Below are 26,111 nucleotides of genomic sequence, written 5' to 3' on the forward strand. Positions count from 1 at the left end.
AGGGAATGGGTTTGATTAGATGACTAATTTTTTTTTTCTATTTTATTCATTTGTTGGGCTGAAATATATTGCCTTCAGTCAAGCCAGCTAATAAGTGTAAGGCATTAAAATATTTATTAGACTGGAAAGAGGAAATAGCAGAGATAACTTTGCAGGACAAAGGGAGCTATATGTCAACATCTGAATTCTGAAATGAGAGTGATTTTTCTTATACTTGTTGAGCCATTCAGATTGAAGGTCTACAACTAACAGATTTCAGGACTCAGGTCTTCTCCTGTGATTCAGACAGGTGAAATTATTGCTAAAGTACAAATGCTTTAGGCCATTAAGTGCCTTGCTGGGCACCATAAAAGTGTCTCATCTAAATCATGAGTCAGTAGAAATCTTGACATAGCACTTGAATTGCTTTTAGCTTTATGGTGGCATGTTACATTTTTTTTTAAATTAATATTTCTAAGACATTGGCAAAAAAGCAGCTGTGGTTACAGAGCTTGTTGAAGCTAAATTTTAGCTTCTAAACACACAACTGAAACTGCAAATATCTGTTTTAATGACCAAGTTAAAACATTACTTAAGTAAGCTGTACTTAAGTATAGTGAATGTACTAAAACTTGGGTATGATTTTTTCTTTTACTAAAATATTTTTCTGAGAGCAGGCCATAATTATTTTTGTTTGAGGGGAACATGAAACCAGATATTTTCATGATGCTTTAATCTAGAAGAGGAAGATAAATTGCCATTGCATTCCTTTTAGTTATCTTCAAGTCCCATTACATGCAGCTCCTGTGTGTCCTTGATATGTTTTCTTTGTTGAAAAAGTTCCATAATTTACTGTTTAATCACATGTTAATGGTGAAACAACTGCAGTTTTCTTCATCATTAATGTATGAATTGTCATTAGACAGAAGTAGAAACATTTAGTAAATGGAAAATTCCACCTAATTTTAATACATTAAAATTTCATAAGGCCAACTCCATTTTGTTTTGTTTTGGGGGGGGGGGAACACCATTTTCTCTAACTAGCTTTAGCCTTTGTATATATGTGATTAACTTTATGTTCTGTAGGTATATGTATTTATCTCCCACTTAGAATATAAGCTCATGGTGAATAAGGATTGTTTTATTCTTTGTACTTGTATCTCTAGCACCTAACATTCAGTGCCTGATCCATAGTAGGCAATGAATAATACTTGTTGATTGAGTGATGGAATAGTCATTGAAAGAGCAAGGTCTTCAAGCAAGGTATGGAAGGAAAGTGCTTACTTCCATTTTGCCTCAGTGGTAAAGTGGTCAGGATTGGCACCAGTTCAGTCTTCTTTAAGTTCAGAGTCTCTTCATAGGAGATAACCTGAAGTGCAGAATAAAGAGGGTATCAGTGAAAGTAACCGTAGATGAGGCGAAATCTGAGTTTACTTCTTTCTCACCATATGATCTTTGTTATATTTACTCTCCTTTTTTCGAGAAAAAAAATCAAACATAAAATCTGAAAAGTTTATAAAAATCTACTATTTTCACATGTCTTCATCCCAGAATGCTGCTGTTTGTTTTTTCATTCCTGAGTACTTATTTTCTAATCTAAATTTTAATAATTTTTTAAAGGTATTATGAACTGGATCCTTGTAAAAGTCTCATAGACAATTTGAAAGACAAAGTGGTGATTGAGTATCCAACTTTACATGTGGTATTGAAAGGATCTAAGAATGACATGATAATCCTTGGCCAAGGTAAGTAGAAATTAATGTTTAAGTGTTAATGCTGTACTTATGTAATTCCACTAAATAAACAATAATTAAGAATACACCCTTACTAAATGATAGGAAAGAGTATTTTTGTTAATTTACCCTTTAATTGTCAGTATCTATTGCCAGGAAAAAAAAGTCAGCTTTAGTGAATATTCTGTTAAGTATATAGTTTTAAATCCTTTCAGCCTTTTATTTCCTTTCCTGATGTTGTATAGAACAATGTAGGACTAAATAAAATAGGCTCTTTCATCTCTTTGCTGTACATATTTTCCCACTTTTATTTACTTTATTTAATATTGACTAACTTATTACTAAGTTTTGATAGAGAGGGATCATAGTCACTAACAGAAGTTTCTTGTCTTACCTAATATTGTAAAGATTTTTTTTTTCTAGTTCTGTCAAGCCGCAAGACCAAACATTTACAAGGGTAAGGGAGGGTTTGGTGATGTGTACATTCCTGCTGAAAATTAGTGGCCCTCTTCAGTCCAGTGAGTGTCTGTACATGATTCTCTTTCTAGCTTGTCATTTACCAGATGAGAAAGTGACCATAGATTATGGCTGCAGAAAATTCCACTGCTTTTACCAAGTGACGAACCATATTGTGATTGTGATTATGATTTTGCTGACATAGCAGCATAGACGGATCAGGGACATTATATAGTGCAGGGTTGTAACCATCCTGACTTGATTTTGATTTTTAAATACAGAAGTAGCCTTTTCACTTAGAAAATAATTGATAAGTTAAGAATTGGATAAGTTACAGAAGAATGGGATTTAGAGCTGAAAATGACCTTACTTAAATTAAAGGTCATAGTATTTTTACAATAATATATGTAAGTCTCTTCATTATTGTACTCAGAGGGGGGCCAGCATTCATTTGCATAAATGCATGTTACTTGCTGTTTTAGGAGCTAAAAAGCACTGTTTAAAGTACAAAGCAAATGAATAAAAACAAGATTCTTACTGTAAAGAAACATGCTTTGCCTTATGGTGATTTAGAAGGCTAATAAGATTTTTTTTAAATTAATAAATACTATGCTCTCAAATGTAAGAAGCTGTCCACTAAAGCGGTCTTGTCGTTACTTGGTTAGCATAACCTGAGCTTACATAGTTAGTGATGTAATCTACATTTTCAGTGCATACAGTGTTAATGCTGGTGCTGGTAATCTTTGTTCCCTATCACACGCGTATAATAATGAAAAAAAATTATTCTTATTAGTTACTCCTGAAACATCTTTTGAGAGAGTCAGGTTAGAAATTTTCTCAACATGATTATGTCACCTCTCCTTCCATGCCTTTCCCCAGGGGCTGCATAGGGGGTGCGCCCACCACCTTTTCAGCTTCACTCCTAGAATCTCAAGCTTCTGACAACACAGCTGAGGTGCTCCCTCCTTCGTTGGCCTCTCTTACCCTCCCACCCCCCACCACGAGCCACATTGTCCCTCTCTTGGCGTTCCTTTGGGTTCTGTTGCATCTCTCTAGGTACACATTCCACATGCTCTGTTCCACGTGCTCTTAACCGCTCTTGTGCTCGTCTTTGTATCAGTGTGTAGGTAGTGCTTTTGATGAGTTTATTTAAATGATTTGGCTTGATGTCTACCTTTATAATTAGGCAGTAGGTCCTCTGTTCCTTCTCACTCGTCCTGTTCTCTCCTAACTAAACCTGCTGATTTTTTTATTCCTTGTTTCTGCTGCCTTTGCAGCTCCACTTTTGCTCAATTGAATGCACTTTTAGAGCTAGCATTCTAAAAGTACATTATATCTCTGCTTTTATTTCATTTTTGATACTTGAGTGGATCTGTGTGTCTACCTCTCAGGGTGGTTGTTAGGATCAGATGAGTTACTGTTTGTAAAGTCCATAGCACAGTGTGTGGCACATAGGAGATGCTTATTAAAAGCTTCTTCCCCTCTCCTTCCTCTCTTACGCAGGTGTTACTGTCAGCAGTGTAGTACATCCCATCCATTCCTGATCTTCCATGACTTTGTCCATGGCTTCCTGTGAGGGGGTCCTTGCCCCGGGGACCTTCCTCTACACCTCTTGATGTTGTATGGGGGAGGGCAGGAGGTATTATCGATTGATCATCCTGCCTTTTTTGGTCACATAAAAGTGTAAATAAATGTTTAACTTCTCTAACAAACTGTCCGTATTCCCAGCCTGTGCATTAAATTAAGCTTGGAATCCTTTTAAAAGGAAGATTCAGCAGTCTGTGCACAGTTCAATAACGACTTTTTTGCTTCTCATTTACTTCATTTACTTTATCCAGGCTCACAAGATACCACTACAGATATGAATCACAGTTATAAGGCAAACCATTTTAACAAACCATAGAAGACTTAATTAGTTTACCCCAAATACCCAGCTAATTCTTACATAAACAAAACATGTAAGCAACCTGGGGCTTGAAGATCTTAATTCTAACAAGATTTTTCTTATAACAAGATTTGAATTAAGTTATCTTTTCCCTCCTGTTTGTGACACATCTTTTCTCTATTAAGTTAGTAGAGAAAGATGTGTCCTTAAATTGACCAGAATTTGGCAGTGTCATAACTTGGAACAAACTCTTGAGATTCCTTAGTTATAAATTGCAGATCCCTAAATGCTATAGTCGCTCTTATTTTATACGGTCATATTTCTGTGACTATTATTCTATATGCTCAGAATAAATCACAACTTAAGCTTTGAATGACAAGTTTTATTTTTAATGTTATGTAATAATTTCATTTCTTTTATTAATATGCTTCACACTGTTCTGTCTAAATGTTGGTTTCACTGAAAGCTGTATAGCACTGGCCAGTGCAAACATGTCTGTGTAAATAAACACATCGAACACAGCTTCTTTTTTCACCTTGTTTAGGAATGCAAATGAAAGTAGGGTTTCCTGTAAAAAGCACAAATAAAGGGCAGCTTGATGAATACTTGAAATCTTTCAGGTCCAAGGTTGCCATTTTCTGATGGGTGTGTAAGGCTTGATGAACTATGGGTGCTGTGCTTTTAGTACATAAGGTTATTTATAGTGGAGGGAGACAAAAATTTAGGTTTGATTCTCAATTTGTCAGTGCTGTATAAAAGCCCCAGAAATAATTGTGTGCTCTTCCTACATATATCTATGTACATATATATATGTGTGTGTGTGTGTGTGTGTGTGTATAGATAGATAGATAGGTAGCTAGATAGATATATAGATAGATAGATATAGATATATACACACACCATTGTATGAGCAGTTAGAAGCTTCTTCTTTGTAGCTCTTGAATTGTGGGATTTTTGCCAGGGTGGTCTAGCTAATGGCCTAGATTTAGGAATTTGGGAGAACCAAAGACAGCATTTTCTTTGGAAAGGCTTTGGAATTCCTCCCCCTCTCCTAAGACAAAATGTTAAATTGTTGGTCTTGAATTTAAAGTACAAGGTGTCTCTCTTCACTTTGGCTCTAGCTACGGTGGTGGGGACAGGGGGATGAAATGTGGTTCTGGGCTGGAATTCAGCAGTTTTCACACTTTGCTTCTGTTAAAATGTTTTTTATGGTCATAGATTGCCAAAACTTACTTTTGAAAAGTCTGCCTTCATTGATGGGGCAGTAGGTAAATTGGGTTTGTTGTTGTTAATTTTAAATCTAGAAGAAAATGGTTCGGTGTTCATTAGCACATTGATGAAATTGTGCTGATTACCTTTGAGTTAAAATGAAAAATTCTCCATGTGGTGTTTCTTTCAAGGGCCTCCACTTGCCAAAAGTAGGACTGTTTAGCACATTAGTCCAAAGAAAAACCACACTTTTTACCCAAATCTAACCAATGCAAAGGCCTGATGAGTAAGAGAATGAGAACAAAAGTAACAAAGTAACAAAGACCAAGAGAGCAGCGAAGATAAAAATTAACTTTACTTGAATTTGTAAAATCTTTAAAACCTTCACCAGCCTATTTTTATGATGTGATTTTGGGTAATTGTGTTTTGGTGTGTACTTATTTTTTTCCTTCAGAGAAACATCATTTGGGGGAGCAAGCTGTATTCAAACCAATACATGAAGTTGATCAAATCTATGCCACTTTAAGATACAGACTGTGAGCAAGAAAGAGGATCTTGGGCTCTTTGAGTTGGAAGGGATTTCACAGGGTTCTGGCCCAAACCCAACCCTAATTACAACTAAGACATCACCTGTCTGTGCTGGAGTACTTTCCAGAGCAGGGACCTAGCACTGTGCCATTTGTTCTTTACGTTTTTCTTCCTCTGAGCCAAAGTCTTCCCCTTCATCCTCCATTTTGCATTCATCAGTCCCAGTTCTGTTCCTCAGGGCTAACCAGGAGAAGTTTAATCTCACTTTTACAGGATAATTCTTTTAAGTATTTGAAGATTCTTACATCCCTCCCTTTCCTTAAACTTTCTCCCCATTTCTTTTTCACTCATCCTCTTGTAGAAGGGTTTCAAGTCATTTGCCAGTCTGGTCGCCCTCCTGAATACATTCCTACTTAGCAGTGTCCCTTGTAATTTGTGTGGGCCACAGCTGGACCCAGTACTCTGGGATGTGGTCTGACCAAGGCAGTGTGCAGTGAGAGAGACAGTCGGTCCAGAGGAGAGAGAAGAGCGGTGGATTTGGAGTCCGAACGCTGGCCTGGCATCTCAGCCCTCTTGTTCTTCCTGCTGTCCTACTTGGAGGCACCTTGGAGCACTGGGCCTGGACTCAGTAATACTGAGCCAAGTTCAAAGCCCACCTGACACTTACCAGCTTTGTGACCCTGGGCAAGTCACTTAACCTCTGTTTGCTTGAGAATAACAGCAGCACCAATCTCCCAGGGTTGTTGTGAGGGTCAGATGAGATAATATGTAGCACAGTGCTTGGCACATAGTAGGTGCTATAAAAATATTCATTCATTTCCCTTGCTGCTTTTGTGACCTTGGGCAGGTCACTCTGGGCCTCATCATTTTGGTGTGTAAAATGCCCGCCAAGGCCCCTTGCAACTCTGAGCTCTCTCTGTGGTCTCCCTCACTGTGGATGCTGTGTTTCTCTGAATACAACCCAAGGGAATAGATCCGGCCTGAGGGCATTCAAACAAGCTACTACCCCTCCCCAGGTCCACCTCCCCCACACTTGATAAGTATACCATCATCTCTGTTTCTCATAATCCTCTTTTTTTCTTCATGGTTTCCTCTCCTAGACCACAATTGTTAATGTTGTACCCTCCCTCTACAAATTGCCTCGTCATCGTTTTATCACCTATACACGATGTATGCTTCTTCCCAGAAAAAGAGATTTACTGCGCATTTACTTTGTACAGAGAGTTGGGCTAAGTGCTGGGAAAGACAGCCCTTGCCCTCAGGGAACTTATATTCCTGTGGGAGAAGACCTTACACACTAGGAACCTGCTAAGAGGAAGGGGAGGAGGTGGAGAAACAGTCCTGGGGAATTGCGAGTTTATCTGGCTTTGAAGAGCGTGTAATCTTGAGGGCAGAGATGGTTTTGTATTGCTCTTTATCCCCAGACAAATACCTTACCTAATAAGTGTTTCCTGAATTGTTTGAATTGAATTGAAGTGAATTAGCTCCAGTAGCTACCATGTACTGACTCGTTCACCTTGAAATTCACCAAAACTTAAAGGTTTTCTTTCCTCTGAGTTCCTTTCTAAGCAGCCTTCATTTTCCTATGCTCTGCAGTCGATTTGTTTTCTTTTTTACCCAAATACAGGCAGGACCCTATTACATTTTGTTTTTGTTACCATCAGTTCACCATTCTAGCCTGTCTGTCTCAATTCTGCCATCTGTTGTCATTGTATTAAGCTATGTCTCCAGCATTATGTCAGAGTAAAGACAGTTAAAAGGAGAAGCCAGGAAACCCAAATGGCCACAGGAAAAAGCCCTATAGGAATGAAGAAAACATCCTGTGTTTAAAAAATAAATAAATAAACGTGAGCCAGGTACCATATTGCCCTTTGGGAATACAAACACAAAAGAAACAGGCCTTGCCCTCAAGGAGCCTACATTCGAAAAACAGGAAGACCTCTCCTGTGAGGGAGTGAAGGCCAAGAAGGATGTTTTGGTCCAGAAAGTCCCATGGGTATTTAATAAAGCTATAGGGCAGTAGTTGATGTAACCTTTCCCAGAAGCAATGGTAAAGTGTTGTTAGACCAAACTCGAATAGGAACAGATATCCCTGTGGGCTGCATGCTGACTTACAAAGCTGCAAATTGACATTATGTTATATTGCATTTTGATTTATTTTGTGAAACATTTTCCAATTACATTTTGATCTGGTTTAGCCTGAAGGGATGCTGCCCTGGGCAAAGTTTGATCCCTGTGGTGTAGAATGCCATTAACTTGAGAAAAAAAATTCAACTTTTCTGCCTTTCTACAAATAAAACATAAGATTAGAAAGGGCCACTGCCTTCTTGGCTTAAAGAAAGAAAGTCACTTTAAAATGGAGAACGTGGCACAGAACGGCTGTCATCTGCTCAGATCATGTGCCACCCTCAAATTGGGCTCCTGAGGGTGGGGGTGGGGGGGGCCAAGGCGGGGAAGGATGGCTTTTTTTTTTTTCCCCTAGTGGGATTTGGTTGGTAGAATACAACTCCAGGTCACAACAGTTGGTGCTTCTCATTTTGCCTTCCCCCCTCACCCAGGGTTTGTGGACTTGTAGAACTGTTACTCTTGCATTTATTAGGAGTTTGGGATTTAGCTAGTCTATTAGCCCACGTCTTTATGAATGTACCCTGAGCCCTCCTTTTTTTTCAGAGGACAAGAAGCAGTTAAATCTTGGAAAAATTTATTCCAACCACCCTTGAATATCCTGTATAATAATAGTGATCTATTCAGTGCCACTTGCATGGAATCATAACACACTGAGAAGTGACCATTCTCGAGTCCTCCCTGTAGTCAGGAAGGATGTTACCTCACAAAGTAATTGGCACTTTCAGTCCCTGGGACTCTGTTTATCATGGCCAGAATGTACATCCCAGCTGCTGGCAGGGGAACGTGGCTTGTAAGGCCCATTGAGTCCCAGAGCTCGCATTTATTGCTCTTCCCAACTCATCATAAGGGAGAAGAAAAGTAGGTCTGAGAACAGTCGAATCAAAAACGCTGTAAATACATGACTATATATTTACTTACTTTTCCAGAGAGAAATGAATCCACTGAGAGTTTTGGCAGTGAAAATCCGGCACTTTCTTCTGAGGAAGAAGGTGAAATCCAAGAGAGTTCCTGAGGAATATGCATTGGTTGTCTACTTTGGGAAAGGAGCACCTTTGGTTTTGGTTTTTTACTTTTAAATTTAATTTTAAAATTACGTTACGAATTATTTTCCTGACCCAGTTTTCATGTGAAGTGCCCGGTCAGTTTACAAGGTTTTTTTCCCACTTTTTCTTTGATCATCATAGAACAAATTTGTTCCCATTTTTGTATGCTTAGTATAGCAGGCTTATAAACTTTAATATTTAATATCTAACCTTTATTTAGAGATTTGGAAGTGTAGCAACTCAGATTCTTGCTAACCAGTGAAAGATTGGTGCATAAAATACATGGTTTAAAAGAATCTGGCTCCATGTGGGTTCGAATATTACTATGTGTATTGATCCTGGAGCAATAATCCATTTTTTTTTTTTACTGCATGTGTATCTTTTCCATCTTGAGGGAAGGAAAAAGCAATATCTTATAATTGAGTAGATTAATCTGTAAGGCACCTAATGTAAACAAATGAGGACTTTGGTAAAATATCACAGAAGGAAACCACTGTTTCTGCTGTTTGAGCCGTCAAAGTGTTTGCTCTCCTTACTAGGAATCATAAGTGTTTAATGCCATCTTCCCTTCCATCACCATCACATGCTTATCCCCTTTAATTTCATTAAAGGATGTATTGAGTAGTTGGGTTTTTAATTTGTTTATTTTCCATTCCTAGCAATACCTGAAAAACTTGGAATCTGTGCTATAGAAATGTACATATGTGTATTTATTATATAGACACTTTAAATTTTTATCATATGGTATCTTTGTAAGCCTTATGATTTCACTTGTTGGAATTGCAAAGTTTTCCTAATTTTACTGGAATTTCTTAAGTTGTGAAATGACTGTATAGATTAAAAGATTATTCCATCTGCATTGCATCTGTGTATTGAGTGATTTTAAAAGGGAGATAAAAAGGACATTGTTGAATTCATGGTTGTTTCAAAATTGGAAGGAGATCTAGAAAATAGTGTGGGGCCCTAGGAAGACTAAAAATATGTAAGGATTATAGAAGGATGAATTGAAAGGAAAGTATTACAATAGCCACTATAGTAACTGGGAAAGAAGAAATCTAGAATATGGTGATGTTCAGTGAGTCTCTGGGTGAAAGATAAGTAATGATTTAAATAAGATTCATACAGAATAAGTAAGACTTTACATCTTAAAAAGAATATATTCCTCTTTTGCTCTGTTTTTGATTGTCTTTCCCCTTCTTCCATTATAAAAACTTTCCATTTGAAAAGTAAGATAGCAGAGAGACAACTAAAGATTGAGATCTCAGAGAATTCCTTTATGGGGAACGAATAGATGGGTTTTAAATTAATTTGCAATTTGACTCAACTCTACGTTGGAATGAGACAAAACTGAGTTAAGTGAGTAGTATAAATACTATGAAAAGAGTTAGTAAGCATGCCACAGAGACACAATTGAGAGAAGTGGGATAAAGTACACAGAAGGAACATGTGATCTGAATATCAGGGTAGAAAGGAATTTCCTGACAGTGAAATCTGCTGGGCTGTAGATTTATTTCCAAGAAAAGTGTTAAGAGTTCCATCTTTTGTGGAATTTAAATGTGGACTGGATAAAACCCAAAGTATTTATCCTGTACTTTCCCCTCCCCAGGGGAAAGACTCCATCCATGACCAGTAGCATCTTTGCCATCCCTGATTTCTAGAATTCCATTTCTTAAACATTCCCACCGTAAATTAGTCCTGCAGAAAGGATCCACTAACATTCTCCTCTCCCCCTATCTGAATACACATTTATTCACTATTTGGGATTTAGATGTGCTCATACAGCCCTTTGCCATAGGTTTCCAAAGAGGTGGGAATGGGAGTGAGGGGTTTTATTTGCTAATAGTCCAGAAAATTTTAGAGTTTTCTTCTAAAATCTTGAACTTTTCTTTTGATGGTCATTCTGTCTTTCCATTTCTGGAGTCTTGACAGGTTTTTCTAAGCAAACTGACTTACATCAATTTCCGCATGCTGCATTTCACAAATCACACTCAGTACACAAGAGGTGAACAGGGTTTTCATTTTATGTGTTTGTAAACATTGAGTTCAAAGGGAAACTGGGGCTTCCATAATTGCTAATTATTGCATAAAGGTTTATTTAATAGCCACAAATTACTGTAAATATGACCTACAGCTGTTCTTATTATAAATATGAATTAAAGATCACAAGGAATTATTTCAATAGGTATTATAATTACTAAAGCTTAGTTAGCAGCCAATTTGTTTCACCTGTAGCAAATAATGGGATTCAAGGTTCTTGGTGGCTATTAAAATGCTTCTCTCTCCCTCCCTCTCTCTCTCTCTCTCTCCCTCCCTCTCTCTCTCTCTCTCTCCCTCCCTCTGTGTGTGTGTATGTATGTGTATATATATATATATATATATATATACATACACACACACACCTTTTAATATCATTTTGTTAGGGGATAGCATTTTTAAAAACTTGCAGCTTTTTTTGTTTCTCTAAATTTTTATTGTGCAGAAATGCATTCTATTTTTTTGCATCACTTACAGACTTTTAAAATGAATAATGTCCTAAAATGATTTGTTTTATCTTTAGACAAATGGTTTACTTATTCAGAGTTTAGTAGCAAAAAGCATCTTTATGATTTAAAGTAATTTTTCTAAAGGTAATTAAGAATATAACACAAGCTGCATCTATAAAATCCTAGATGCTTTACTGATTCATCTGAATTCTTAAAACTGTTTTCAGTTTCCATTTGGAACCTCCTTATTTGGGTTTGTCATAATACTGCTGATTTGAATAAGAGCATGTAGCTTCCAATTTTTTTCCCTGTTGCAAATTTGGAAACAGTTTCCAGTTTCACCAACATTAAAGAAATATGTTTATTTTGAAATTCAAAGAGATGTTTGGTACAATATGCTTCAAAAGTAAAAGACTACTTCAGTATAAAAGTGTGTGCATATGTGTGTATATGCGCACATATATATGTATACATAGACTTTTTTTATATGTGTATATGTGTATATCTCCATCCTTAGTGAATCTGTACTTTGAAGGACAAAGTTTGTGTAGTGAAAGCCAGCTAAAGTGTGGCTGCATATGTTCTTTGAAATTTCAGACATTTCCCAAAGGGGAAGGGGTGCCTTGCTCATAGCCCCTCCTGAATGATACAGCCCACCAATATTAAAATGTGTCCCTTACTCTTGATGGCTGAAATAGGCACATTATAGTCTAGCAAGTTTTTTTTTTGTTGTTGTTTTTTTGGGTTTTTTTGGTACACATGTACTGTACCAGCAGTGGTTAAGGAAGAGCTCCAGCTTCATGGTTAGAATAAATAGGTAAAACATTAAGGGCTCGATATGTGCTGGGCAGCAGGTATACAAATACAAGCAGTAAGACAGTCCCTACCCTCAAGTAGCTTGCATCCCAGTGGGGGAGGTCAATCCAAAAAAGGGCGTAGAAAAGCAGGGTGGGAGGGAAGGTGTGTTGGTCGGTCAACGTTCTTGAAGCTTCTGTGTACCAGGTGCTAAGTGTTGGAGATAAAAAAAGATTTCAAAACCAAGTCCTGCTCTTAGGGATACCACAGCCTCAATGGGGGAGACGTGGAAACAACTGTGTATAAACGAGATGTACATATATATAATTATTAATCATAACATTAAATATAATTAATTATAATATAATAAATATAAATAATATAAATATAAATTATTATTAAAAATATAATATTATATATATAAAAACAAGACAAATTGAAAATACCAGGGAAGGCCCTAGAATCAAGGGGAATCAGGAAAGGCTTCCTACGAAGGTGGGATTTTAGCTGACACCTAAGAGAAGTGGAGGTGGGGGAGGAGAGTGCTGGAGGCCAAAGGGACAGGGACGGTCTGGAGATAGCTAAGAAGTTAAATGAAGACATGGATACTGACCCAATAAACCAAAGCTCCCCTCTCCGAGCCTTCGGTGGCCAGAGTGGAGGCAGCCTGTCTGGAGGTGGCTGGGCAGTGTTCAGCAGCTTCCTTACAGGCGTCCTTCAGGCCCCAACTCAAGTACCACCATCTGCAGAAGCCCTTCCACCTTCCTTCTAAGATTATCTCCAATTTATCCTGTCTCCAATTCTTGTTTTTGTACATGGTTTACACATTGCCTCCACCATTAACCTGGTGAATTTTTTGGGAACAGAGACTACCTTTTTGCTCTTTTTTTTTTTGTATCCCCAATGCTTAGTAGGTGCTTAATAGATGCTTCTCTAATTAGAGCATAACTGTTGCATGATAGGAACCATTAAAAATCAGCTGTCTTCTGTTCACTGGGCATTCGTTCCAAAGGCAGACTATTTTCTGTCCCAGTTTGCAGTGAATAGAACAATTTGTTTCTCCAGCTTGAAACTGGAAATGTCTGTTATAATAATCATTTCAACTTTAACCCTCTTTTATTATTTGAAGAAAAAAAAAGTTATTCAGTGATTTGTGAAATTGTTTTCTTGGAAGATTTTGGTTCCAAGCCTTCCTTTATCCTGAGTATTTTCAGCTCCTGCTTTGAATCTTGCCCGAATTCGTTGCTTGTTTGAACTTTAAAACTACTCCTCACTTAAGTTTGAATCCAACTGTCACTGCCATGGTATGTTTCACAGTAGGATCCAGGGTATTAGTATCATTGAAATATATGCTCATCCATATTGGACACTGTATTAAGCAAGTTAAAGTGTCCCAATATTTCTAACCAAAGACCAAAAAAAGGATTAGATTTATCTTTAAAGTTCTTTTTTAGCTCTAAATCTGTCCTGTAATCCTATATACAATGTAGTGTAGAAACAAGGAAAAAGTGGAAGGAAATAAAGACAAGCTGTCTCCATAAACAAACTTAGAATGTCATTAACATTTCAAATGATTGTTATTTGAGAGTAAGGAGTCTTTTATCTCTTCACACACACATACACACACCCTCTTCCCCCCCCACCACACACACACACACACACACACACACACACACCCCCTCTTCCCCCCCACCAGCTGTAGCAGTTTATAAAAATTTGTTGAATTTGAATTTGCTACTGTTTGTTTTGTTAATGAGCTAAAGGGAGTGTGTTTGGTGGGATAGGAAATAAAAGTGAAAGTCATGGGGGCGGGAGAGGATGCATTTAGCCAGGGTGGGCTTGGAAGGAAGTAACCCTGTCCAACTAACTTAGAAGCCAGGAAAAGTTCTATGGAGGAAATGGGATTTCAGGGGCTGTTTGTTTGAAGAGAATTTGGAAGGAAAGCCCTCTGAAGTCAGGGAATCCTGGAAAAAAAAGCTTCAGAGGTGCAAATGGAATAGTTGGATGAAGGACCCTAAACCTGCAAAGACCGGTCCTGATCCTTAGTACAAGTGTGCGTGCTCTGATAGACTTAGCCAAGTCAGGGAGAAGGGGTTTGGGGAGCTGTTACATTTGGGAGAGGAGTATTCTGAGAAAGGTTTACTGTCTTTTGGAGAAAAAGAGGAGTCACAATTTTACATAGGCTCAATAGTAGTTTCACTTTTCATATCGGAAAACTTGCATGCTCCCAGGTTACAGCTGAACAGATTGGGTTATTTTTGCTGTGAAATATGATTGTTATACACCACCTCGAAACCACCATGATTTTTTTTTCCTGCTCCTTGAATAGCTGGTTCTAGTCAATCCATATGGTATGAATTTGTTGTGGTAAGAAAGTCCCTAAAGTCCAATAACCAACTATTTTTCATGGAACCCTGTGGTCCTGTCCTTGACTGCAGCTCTGTATGCCTGAAGAAAAACAGCCTTGCTCGGAACTGAATTTGAAAAAGGATCTGATCGTTGGTTAACCAACCTCTGATGACGCTGTGCTTTTAGGGCCCTCTCCAACTCAGAATAGACAGCAACTTGTTCCATATTCCAGTCAGATTGAAAGATGTCTTAAAATGCTGTGCTCCAAACTTCTTCCTGAATAAATTGATCATTTGCTCAGCCAACATCCTGGCTTGGTCTCCAGAGCTGTGCAGTTTGGAAACCTGTGTAAATGCCTTGTGCCATATTTTTCCCTGTACAATCAAAACTTCTAAGCACTTCAATTTTATTTTATTTTTTTTAAATTAGTAGTAAGCAGAACCAAGCGTAATTGAATGTTTAATCTCCTAGGGAAATTCACAGAAGACTATAGGTTACTGTTTATGGTTAACCTATATTTGGACACTTCTGAGGGAGAATGTAATTTAAATGTTCCTTTCTAGCCTCCCGGGGTGGTAAAGAGGGTGATGATGTGGGATATTGGGTTTCTTCTTCTTAAGCCACTAGATTCCACCGAGCTTACATGCCACTGGCAATGTATGTGTGTGGAGGAGCAGGGGAATGAGGAGAAAGAGTAGCAGAGAGAGATTTCCTAGTTTCTTTGTGCCCACCAAAAAAATGCTCCAAATTTGGGATCCTATAACCCTATTCAGTGAAACTACAGAGTGATAAAGTCTAGAAATTTTAGCTTTAGGCTGAATAGGATGAAAGTACCCCATTCTGCCAACACCCTGCTTTGGTGGCTCATCTCATGCTCCCTCACTCACTGGAACAGAGGGAAGAGGTGTCCTCCTTGCTTCCCACTGTCCCTTCTAGACCTTCTTACTATCCATTGAGATCACCCTCTTCAGGTCTTTTCCTCTCTCCTCACCATCTACCCACCTCTAAGAGGTTCTCCCACTCTTCTTAATGACTTGCACACCTAGCTTTCGGTATTCCTCTCCACCCCAACACTGGCCATCATTTTGGTGACCAAAACTTTAGCCATTCCTGGGGTCATCACACCTTAGTTCTCACCATCACCCAAACATCTCCAATATTCAGAATCCTAACGTTGCCTCCTGATCACAATTTCCTATCCAACCTGTCCTATTCTACCACTTCTAAAGTCATTCTTGGGCCTCATTGTGACTTTCAATCCCTCCCTATTCTTTCATATCATAGGACTTAGAGCTGAAAGGAGAAGGGGAATAACAGAAACCTAGTAAGCATTTACTAAATCCCCTCTATGTGCCAGACACTATGCCAAGCGCTTTCAAATGTTATCTCATTTAATCCTCAAAACAATCCTCTGAGGTAGGCAGTGTTATGCTCCCAACTTTACAGTTAAGGAAACTGAGGCAGAGGTTAAATTACTTGTCCAAGGGCACATAGCTAATAAGTGACTGAGTCTGGATTTGATCTCGGGTCTTCCTGACTCCAGGACCAGGACTCCGTCCACTCTGCCACCTAGCTGCAGTAGTCCAAAGAGACTTTTGGACACTAGCCTTGTTTAAACAGGTGAGGAAACATGTCCAGAGGCAGATTGCACAAGGTCACAGACATAATAGTCACACAACTTTCTGTACCAGTGATATGTCTGGATAGAGTCAGAGATACCTAGCAGTCAGAATTTGAGCCCATTTTCTGACCTCAATTGGGCAGCTAGGGACCCCCATAGTGTATAGCGTGCTAGAACTGGAGTCAGGAAGTCTCATCTTCCTGAGTTCCAATCTGGTCTCACACAATTACTAGCTGTGTGACCCTGGGCGAGTCATTTCACCCATTTTGCCTCAGTTTCCTCATCTATAAAATGAGCTGGAGAAGGAAATGGCAAACCATTACTCTATTTCTGCCAAAAAAAACCCCAAAATGGAATCACGAAGAGTCAGACGAGACTGAAAAACGACTGAACCACAACCAACACGCTGACCTCAGTTACTCCTCTTCTGGCAGCACTACCCCAACCTTAGTCTTTTGGAGGTAACTGTTTCAACAAAGCACCGTCTTCCTTCCACTCTTGCATCCTCCACCCCTGTCCTTCTAATGTCTCTACTCGTCCCCAAACTGAGTCACCACCATTTGCATTCTCACCTCCTACTCTCAAACAACCAAGTGCTTCAGGAGAGAATCTAAAACAAGTAATTAGGTCTCATGCCATCAAATACTACCTGGGCTCCCAACGCTGTTGACAATTTCTTTTTTCATCCCTACTGGACTCCATGGTTATTCCTGACTTCCTCAGTTCCTCATTTTTTCTCCCATCCCCATTCTTCTTTATAAATGACCCTTTGCCTCCTGACTTATAAGAGCAGTGCCAGCTATTGTGGGCATTCCTACAAATTTCAAAAGCCTCTGTGTTCTCACCTGGCCTCCTCTAGTGGCCGCTGTGTTAGTCAGTGCAAGCTCATAGGATCTTAATCTCATCCTCTTCCTTTTCCTCTTTGACCTTTCTCCATCAATCAGTCACTATCAACCTCTACTGACTCCTTTCACTGTGCTCACCTCCCTACTAACACCTTACGCTTGTATCTTTTGTCTCTTGCCTTTAGCGCTAGGCTTCTGGGAAAGAATGGTCTACATTTGCTGCCCCTGCTTTCTCATTATTAACACACATTTCAACCCACCCACAATCTGATTTCCATCACTTTGCTGAAACTTCATTCTGATGTCCGTCAATCCAACATTTATTAAATTCTTATTACATGGTAGGGACTGTGCTAAATTTGGGGAATAAAAAAAAAAAGCAAAAACAATTGCTACCCTCAATGAGTTTACAGTTTAATGGCGGAGACAAGTACAAAAATTTTCTATATATTTGCAAGATGCAGAGTGGATGGAAAGGATCCTTGCAGGGGTAGGTGGGGATGGGGGTAGTAAGGTGACCTTGAAAGGTTGACCTGAGTCTTCAGTGGCAGACGTGAGGAGGAAGAGCATTCCAGGCATAGAGAATACCCAGTGCAGTAGTGGAGAGATTAGATTATTGCGTGTAAAGAACAGAGTATAGGCTAGAATTACTGGACTGTAGAGTACATGGAAGGGAGTAATGTGTAAGAAGACTGGAAAGCTTAGAAGGAGCAGGAGAGCTAGGATTGTTTCATTTTTGTTTATCAGTTACAGAGGTTGGCCCATAATACCAGTTAATAAACACGTGATGATTGATCAATAAAATGTGTACTTACTCCTCAAATCCCAGAAGGCCAGATTAAGAAAAAAGGAGGACCTTTTAAAGCTTGAAAATAGTCTTCAAGATAAGAAGGGATTTTCCACCTATACTCTGGTACAGGCTGAAATATAAAGGTTTCAACTGTGATGTACCACCTCATACCTATCAGATTGGCTAATATGACAGAAAAGGAAAATGATAAATGTTGGAGAAGTGGGAAAATTGGAACACTAATGCATTGTTGGTGGAGTTGTGAACTGATCCAACCATTCTGGAGAGCAGTTTGGAACTATGCCCAAAGGGCTGTAAAATTGTGCATACCTTTTGATCCAGCAACACCACTACTAGGTCTGTATCCCAAAGAGATCATAAAAATGGGAAATAGAACCCACACGTACAGAAATATTTATGGCAGCTCTTTTTGTGGTGGCCAAGAATTAGAAATTGAGGGGATGCCCATCAATTGGGGAATGGCTGAACAAGTTGTAGTATATGAATGGAATGGAATACTATTGTTCCATAAGAAATGATGAGCAGGCAGACTTTAGAAAAACCTGGAAAGACTTGTATAGACTGATGCTGAGTGAAGTGAGCAGAACCAGGAGAACAGTAACAGTAACAGCCACTTTATGTGACAATCAGCTGTGATAGACCTTGCTCTTCTCAGCAATGCAGTGATCTAAGACAACTCCAAGGGACTCATGATGGAAAATGCTATCCACATCCAGAGAAAGAACTATGGAGTCTGAATGCAAATCACAGCATACCATTTCATTTTTTGTTTGTTTTCTTTTTTATGGTTTTCCCCTTTTATTTTGATTCTTCTTTCAAAATATAAGTCGTGGAAATATGTTTAACATGTTTGTGTGTGTGTGTGTGTGTGTGTGTGTGTGTGTGTATAAAACCTAAAACAAATTGCTTGCTATCTTGGAGAGGGGAGAAGGGAAGGAGGGAGAAAAATTTGGGACTGAAAATCTTATAAAAATGAATGTTGAAAACTATCTTTACTTGTAATTGGAAAAAATAAAATGCTGTTAAGTGGGGAAAAAATAAACCACACCATAGGAAACTTTTTTTTTTTTTTTTGGTGAAGCAATCAGGGTTAAGTGACTTGTCCAGTCACACGGCTAGTGAGTGTCATGTGTCTGAGGCCAGATTTGAACTCAGGTCCTCCTGACTCCAGGGCCAGTGCTCTATCCACTGCACCACCTAGCTGCCCCCATAGGAAACTCTTAAAAAATATATAAAAACAATCAGTCCAGGTTGATCAGGTTGGGGGAAGAAAAAGAAAAGAAAAAATATTAATTGTTGACTAAGAAAAATAATTTCCTTATTCTAAAAAAAGTAAATAGATAAAAATAAGGGCTTATAAGGGTCTCAGTCCCCCTTCTCCTGGGACCATCCCTCTGAGATTAGCACCTTTTAACTTGCAGATAGCTTGTTTGTACCTAGTTGTTTGCATGTTGCCTCCCCTGTTAGATTGCAAGCTCCTTGAGGGCAGGCCCTTCTTTGTATCCCCAGTGCTTAGCACAGTGCCTGGCATACAGCAGGCACTTAAGTGCTTCCTGACTTAACTTAATAAACATTTGTGTCAGGCATTATGGTAGGGGCTAAGAATACAAAGAAAAATGAAGCATTTCCTGTCTTCAAGAAACTCTTATATTCCACTATAAATGAAGTGCGTACATATCGGATGAATGAATATTTGGGACACAGGACAGCCTGAATGTCACCTCTGATGATCCGGACAGTATCCCTTCCATTAGGTATCACCACTACCATTTTTAAAAGTGCCCAGGTCCTTCAAAGACAGGAATGTGAAGGGTTTAAGTAATAAAACGGTTGGAGGGTGGGGAAGCAAAAAGGGAGGAGAGAAGAGTGGGTCGGTATTCCTCCCCCAACATTTCTTTTTCATAAACTGCACCTTAACATCCTATCTTGTTTGTGAATATGAAGAGGTCGTTTTGAAACTTTGTCTGGGCAGGCACACGTCTCCTGAAGGATGGGGCTTTCAAGTACCAGGCTTGCCAGAGTTGCCTCAGTTGATCTGAGGATTATTTTCGAGCAGGTGGGGAGTTTTCATATTAAATCCCAGTTTACTTTAGATATCAGGAAAACACCTGGCTTCCTCTGGAAGCTTTACTCTGTGGAAATAAGTGCCTTTGATTCGGTTGCCTTTTTATGAAGAGTCCATGGTTTTGCTGTTATTGTTCATAACATTATATGAATACATATGGTATTACATATTATACTATAGTAATACATATAGAAACATGAATATGTAGAAACATTATATGCTATTGTTCATAACATTATAGATTTAGATCTGGAAAGAAGCTGAGATTTTCAGTGTCTTCCATTTTAAAGATGAGCAGACCAAGATTCAGAGAGGTTCAGTTCACGCAGGTAGTAACTTGAGAATCAAAATTTGAACTCAGGTCCTCTGGCTGCAGACCAGATGTTTTTTAATGGTTTTTTTTTTTTCCATTTTACCACATGGACCAGAATTGTGATTATTTCTTTATACCATAATCCCATGAGTCACAAGCCAACTCCCCTATGTTCCCTTCCCCTTATTGAAACTGGCTCTTCTTATATCTTTAGCATTTCGTCTTGAGATTTCCAATCCTTCATGGGCTTATTTCCTCATAGAATTTCAATCCATCAGATAGATCCTCCCTTTCCTTCTCTGAACCCTTGGAAATCTGTTGTCCTAAAATCTAATGTACGTTTTGTTCTACATCTGACTTTCTTCTATCATAAATTCTAAAGTGAGTGGTTACTTTCCCCCTTCCCTGGGTATCTATTTTGTATTTCATCAATAGCTGCCTCCCTGTTGATGAGAATTTGGTCTAGTTTCCTTTTTGAAGGATGAAGTTTTTTAAACTTGTATTTTTTTTTAATTTTCAATTTTTCTCTTTCTTCTACCTTTCCCCACCCTGTCCCCATCCTTAAAAAAGAAAAAACAAAAACTTAAAATGAACCCCTTGTAACAAAAATGCATTATCAGGTAAGACAAATTCCTGAACTGACCGTGTCCAAAATGCATGTCTCATTCTTCACCTTGAACCCATTGGCTCTTTTATCAGGAGGTGACTAGATCCTCCTCGAACCCCTGGAATTATGATTGGGTACTGCATTTATCAGAGTTCTTGAGCTATTCCAAGTTCTTTTTCTCGACGATGTTGTTATTGTATGAACTGATCTTTTGGTTCTGTTCACTTCACTGCATGAATTCAGGTCTCTGGGAAACTGTCCCATTCATCATTTCTTATGGCACAATATTATTCTATTACATTCATATACCCTAATTTGTTCGTGTCTTAAATTCTAGTTCTTTGCCACCATAAAAAGAGCTCGGGTGACTGTTTTGTGCACGTGGGTCTTTTTCTTCTTTCTTTGATTTTTCTGTGGCATTGACCCCGGTAGTGATATTTGTTGGGTCAAAGGATATGGACAATTTAGTGACTTGGGGGGCATAGTTCCAAACTGCTTCTCAGAATAGCTTGACAAATTCGCAGCTCCACTAGTAGTCTATTAATGTTCCTGAAAGAATGAAATTATTAAGGCAAGACAGGAAATTATAAAAGTTTTTCTTTAGCAGAGAGAGATCAGAGCAAGAAGACAGAAGAATGAAAACAGGAGATAGACAGACAGACACTTCTCCTCAGATATCTGGGTAATTTATAATCCCCATCAGTATTATATTCTGCTCCTGTGCCAGGTTTCTGATCTTTAATCCATTTCTCCTGTCTGTTGCATACTTGGATGACAATATCTCTTCTGTTCTTCTGTTGATCTTTACCCAAATGCTTTTCATCATGCTTACTCTGGCTCCAGAAGTTCCTCACATGACTGTGTCTTCTCGATGCATGAAACCATTCTACTTTCCTTTTGCCCATCTTAGAACTTTTGAAAAATATGTAACCATCCAGTGCCATATTCCAGTCATGGATCCCATCCTACCAAGTCACAGTGATAACTCATGAGGTCAGATTTTCCTCCACACAGGGAACTCTAGTTCAGCCTGTTTGTTATATGTATTTTGTACATTTTTACATAAGCATCGAGGTTCGTGTATTTTATTGCTGGCTTCTTCCATGGATTTTTCTCTCAATATTTTCTGGATGACTACTTTTTTTTTTCCTTTGTACATCATAGCTACCCTCTATGGCAGCTGACTTGGCACCAATTCTTCAGCAGTTTTTTTTTTTCCCCTCCGTTTTAGTTTAATGCCCTTTGGATGAAATTTGAAAAACTCCAGGGAAAAAACTTTTACTAGCCTGGCCTGGTTATGATTCCATGTTTGATTCAATGGACCACTCAGAGACGGAAGGTTAAGATAGGTAATTTATTTAATAAAAAAACTTATTCAGTGATTTCCAGGCTTAAAAAAAAAATAGCCCATGGAGGAGTAAAAACAGATAAAAGCAGTCCACAAGGAAGATCCCTGGAGACCAGGAGCTCCCCATCAGAGGCACAGAACTGTCTTATACAATATTCTTCATAGCCGAAAGGACCACAGCTGGGTCCCAGATCACAAAGTTAAGTCAAATTACCCCAGGTTTGCACCACAAGAGTCTTGGCTCGCTGCTACAGCCCAAGTAGGTGGTGTGGGAGTGTGGTCATTAACTCAAGCCACCCTAGTTCCCACTTGCCTACTGGCCCACACAGATGTCTTGGGGGATTGAGTCAGCAATCATCTATGGAGTGCCTACTTCATTCCAGGCACCATGCTGAGTACTGGGGATATAAAGAAAGGCAAATAAAACAATCCCTGCCCTCAAGGAGGTCCCATTCTAATGGAGGAGAGAGCATGTAATTAGCTAAATAGTACAGGGTTCACAAAGAGCAGATGATGGGAAGTAATCTCAAAGGGAAAGGCATTTATGTAAAGGCATGCAGAAAATGTAGGATTTGAGCTGAGTCTCAAAGGAAACTGGCAATTTATGAAGAGTAGGTGAGGGGGACAGAACATTTCAGGCATGAGGGCTCAAGTGCAGAAAATGGAATGTCATATGCAAGGAAAGTGGGCAGTCCAGCGTCACTTGTTTCAAAGATTGTGCAGAGGGGAGGTGAAGTGCAAGAAGGCTGGAGAGTAGGAAGGGGCCAGGTTGTAAAGGTCTTTGAATGCCAAAATGAGGAGTTTAGATTTGATCCTGAAATAATATAGAGCCATTGGATTATTTTTTTCTTTTTTAGTATAGGAAATAACATAGTTGAACCTCCGCTTTTAAAAAATACCTTTGGCAGTTGAGTGGAGAATGGGTTAGAATGAGGAGAGACTTGAGGCAGGGAGGCCAATTGGAAGGCTGTTGAGTAGTCTGGATGAGAGGTAATGAGGGCCCAATGTAGGGTGGCTGTGTGAAGGGAGAGAAGAGACCTAAATGAGAGATGAGCTGCAGGCTGAAATGATGAGATTTGGCAGCAGGTTGGCTCTGTGGAGTGCGCGTGAGTGAGGGGTCAAGGACAGTGCCGAGGTTTCAGGCCTTGAGTGACTGGCAGATGGTGGTACCTCTAACACTAATAGAGGAGTTCCAGAGAGGGGGCCCAGGGGAGGTTGGAGGGAAACAAAATAAGTTCTGTTTTGGACATGTTAAGCTGGAGAAGGAAATGGCAAACCACTCCAGTATCTTTGCCAAGAAAACCCCAAACAGGGTCACAAAGAGTTGGACGAGACTGAACAACAACAAAAACATTGCCTTGCTATGGGGAGGCAGTGATATGATTAAATTGATTTGAAGTCCTCCCTTTCTAGAGCTCCAGCCTTGTATCAGGTACTGATTTTGCATCCAGGATGCCTCCAGGATGCATACCTAACCACAGGCAAGAGCAGAAGAAAGTATTAGGCATGCTCCCACCCTGGCCAGGAACCTGTCATGCCTGTATTTTAAGCCATGGTCCAGAAATCCAGATCTCCTTCTTAGACATCCTCTTAACAATCTATTAACTTCTCAAATCTATCTTTTCTGAAAGATCTTGGCAACAGTGATGAAGAATACCAAGTTCCTAAAGTCTTCAATCTTCTTCCCAGGACTTCATAATTCTAGACCTGTTTTCTAGATTCTCACCAACCAGGTCATTTGTGCCCGTGTGAATCCCCAGCAGTGATTAGTAATCAGCAGGTTGCTAAGATTTCTTGTAACTCTTGGGAAGTTCTCTGTCACATCCAGAGTACATGCTTTAGGAAGATAACAGAACTATATTATTATCTATTATTATTATCAAGAATTCATATAGCTATCATCTCCACACCCACCACCAATATGGAAGGATATGGATTCAAAGGGTGGTCAGATGAAGAGACAAGTACTTCTTTCCTCCTCGAAGGGGCAGGCACTCTCTTTCAGGAAAAACCTGCTATCAATTGCTTAGGTCTTCTGGAGTTCCTGGGGCAAGATGATGGGATGATGGGAGTGGTCCACCCCAGGTGCAAGAAATAAGGGAGGTGCATTTGTCTGCAGACAATTTAAACACTACAATAAAACCAACTAAATACAGTCTGTTTTTTATTATCACCATGCACTGGTAATTCTTAACAATGTCAGTGATAAAATACTCCAGTCCAAAAAAATCTTTTGTTGGTCTAAGTTCTAAACAATTGCTGCATGACTGCAGTTGGCCCCCAACACACCCGGCCCCAGCTACTCAATATGTTTGTAGTGGTTTGGGATGACTCCAGCTCGTCTTCATCCCCTGGGGGTCTGCATATTCTTGCAGATTGAAAATGAACAATGAGGTCACTTACCCCCTTGTCCTCAGTTTCCTCATCTGTAAAATGAGAGTTGGGCTATGTTTGTGACCCCATGATTCTTCAGTGTTAGGTATCATTAACAGCATGTTCTTCTTTAGGCATCTCATATCTCATTGATGTTTCAAAGTGCTTTTTCCCATTTCCTTTTTGTTTAAAATTTTACTTGCTAGCATAGAACTTCTAAGGGGAAGTAGACATCCATTCTATTTTTTTTCTTCTTAGTATTTGTTTTGTATTGTGTTCACGTGGTCTTTTTTTTTGTAAATTTACTTTTTTTTTCCATTTTCTTCTATGCTTAGTACTTTAAAAAAAGGTGGGGAGACTGGGGAAGATGCCTCATTAAGTTAATTTCCACATAAAATTGCATTGCAAAGGCATCTATCAGTCCAGGCACCATAACCACTTTCAACTCCTTCACAACCCAGCACCCTCCCTGAAATTTTAGTATGCCTCTCTTCGTACCCTCAGAACTTTGCAGGCCACTGAGCTTAGAAGCAGGAAGTCCCCCAGCCTGGTTGGTAGCTGTCCCTGTTACTACCCCGTTCATGCTGTGGTATGATCCAGTGATCAAAGCCCCTCTTTGGGCAAAGGGCTCTTTGTTCATGGGTCCAGCACCTCTAGGCCTGGTCTCTTGTTTCCTCTCTTTTTTTCTTCCAGCCTCCCCCTTGGGCTGAGATGTCTTCTGCTTTGGAAGCCTGGCTGGCCGCCTGTGCCATGGATGGCATTTCCTCTTCAAAGATCTGTGGCCACAGCTGCCCAGCCCTGTAGAAAGAGCACAAACCTTTGAAATAGCTGTGGCTTCACTGGATGCAGAATTGGAAGTCATGAGCCCCCCCCCCTCTTTTTTTTGTTTCAGACCTTTGGTTTCTTCATTTGGTTACAGTTTTCCTCAGTCACATTTGATTCTGACTAATGAGATCAGTGGCTTTTAAATGTTTGTTTTTGAATATTTGGGTGACCAGCCAACATGCCAAGCTGACCGTCCTGAAAGCAGTCTCTTTTTGCAGAATCCAGTGCCTGGAGGAGGAAAGGAGAAGCCGCTCAAGAAAGGTTACTCAAGCTGCCTCCAGCTGCAGCCAAGACCTCCATCTGTGGGCTCCAAGCAGAACACTTCTGAGGCTTGAGAGGAGAGAGCAGTAGTCAGTCAGCATCCTGGGCTCGCTCTTGAAATTGAAGCAATTCCTTTGATTAACTGGGAGGTCTGAAAAAAGCTGTCCCATAGCTAAATTGGGGGGTTGTGTATCCACACGCTTTTATTTTATTCTTTTTGTTTTGCATGAATTGCTAAAAACTCTCCATATGATTTTCAAAGCCATCTGTTTCAAACCAGAATTTGTCCCCACCTTAAAACCCTCATTACACACCCTAAGGCACTACAGAGAGCCAGAAGAACCCCAGCCCCTGGTTTGTCACTGAATTACTTGCCTCTGTGTGACCCTTTTCTGAGTGTGAGTGAAGAAGCTTTAACATGGGGCAGTTGCCCTGAGGGTCTTTGGGGAACATGC

General features: G+C 39.5%; 1 protein-coding gene across 2 annotated transcripts in view; it reads left to right on the forward strand.

Moving 5' to 3' along the window:
* The window catches only part of ZNHIT6 (zinc finger HIT-type containing 6), a 75,242-nt gene extending 49,338 nt beyond the window's left edge, over positions 1-25,904 (forward strand). Inside the window, exons 11-12 of one of the 2 annotated variants that reach the window (XM_027873932.1) lie at positions 1,600-1,724; positions 25,614-25,904. In XM_027873932.1, coding sequence (XP_027729733.1) covers positions 1,600-1,724; positions 25,614-25,723 — 235 coding nt within the window. In that variant the 3' untranslated portion in view covers positions 25,724-25,904. Of the gene's footprint in view, positions 1-1,599; positions 1,725-8,843; positions 9,797-25,613 lie in introns of those variants that run through there. The other variant, XM_027873933.1, reaches the window with a different exon arrangement.
* Positions 25,905-26,111: the final 207 nt, after the last annotated feature.

This window comes from Vombatus ursinus, unplaced genomic scaffold (assembly GCF_900497805.2).
Source record: "Vombatus ursinus unplaced genomic scaffold, bare-nosed wombat genome assembly UNPS02014803.1, whole genome shotgun sequence".
Taxonomy (NCBI): Eukaryota; Metazoa; Chordata; class Mammalia; order Diprotodontia; family Vombatidae; genus Vombatus; species Vombatus ursinus.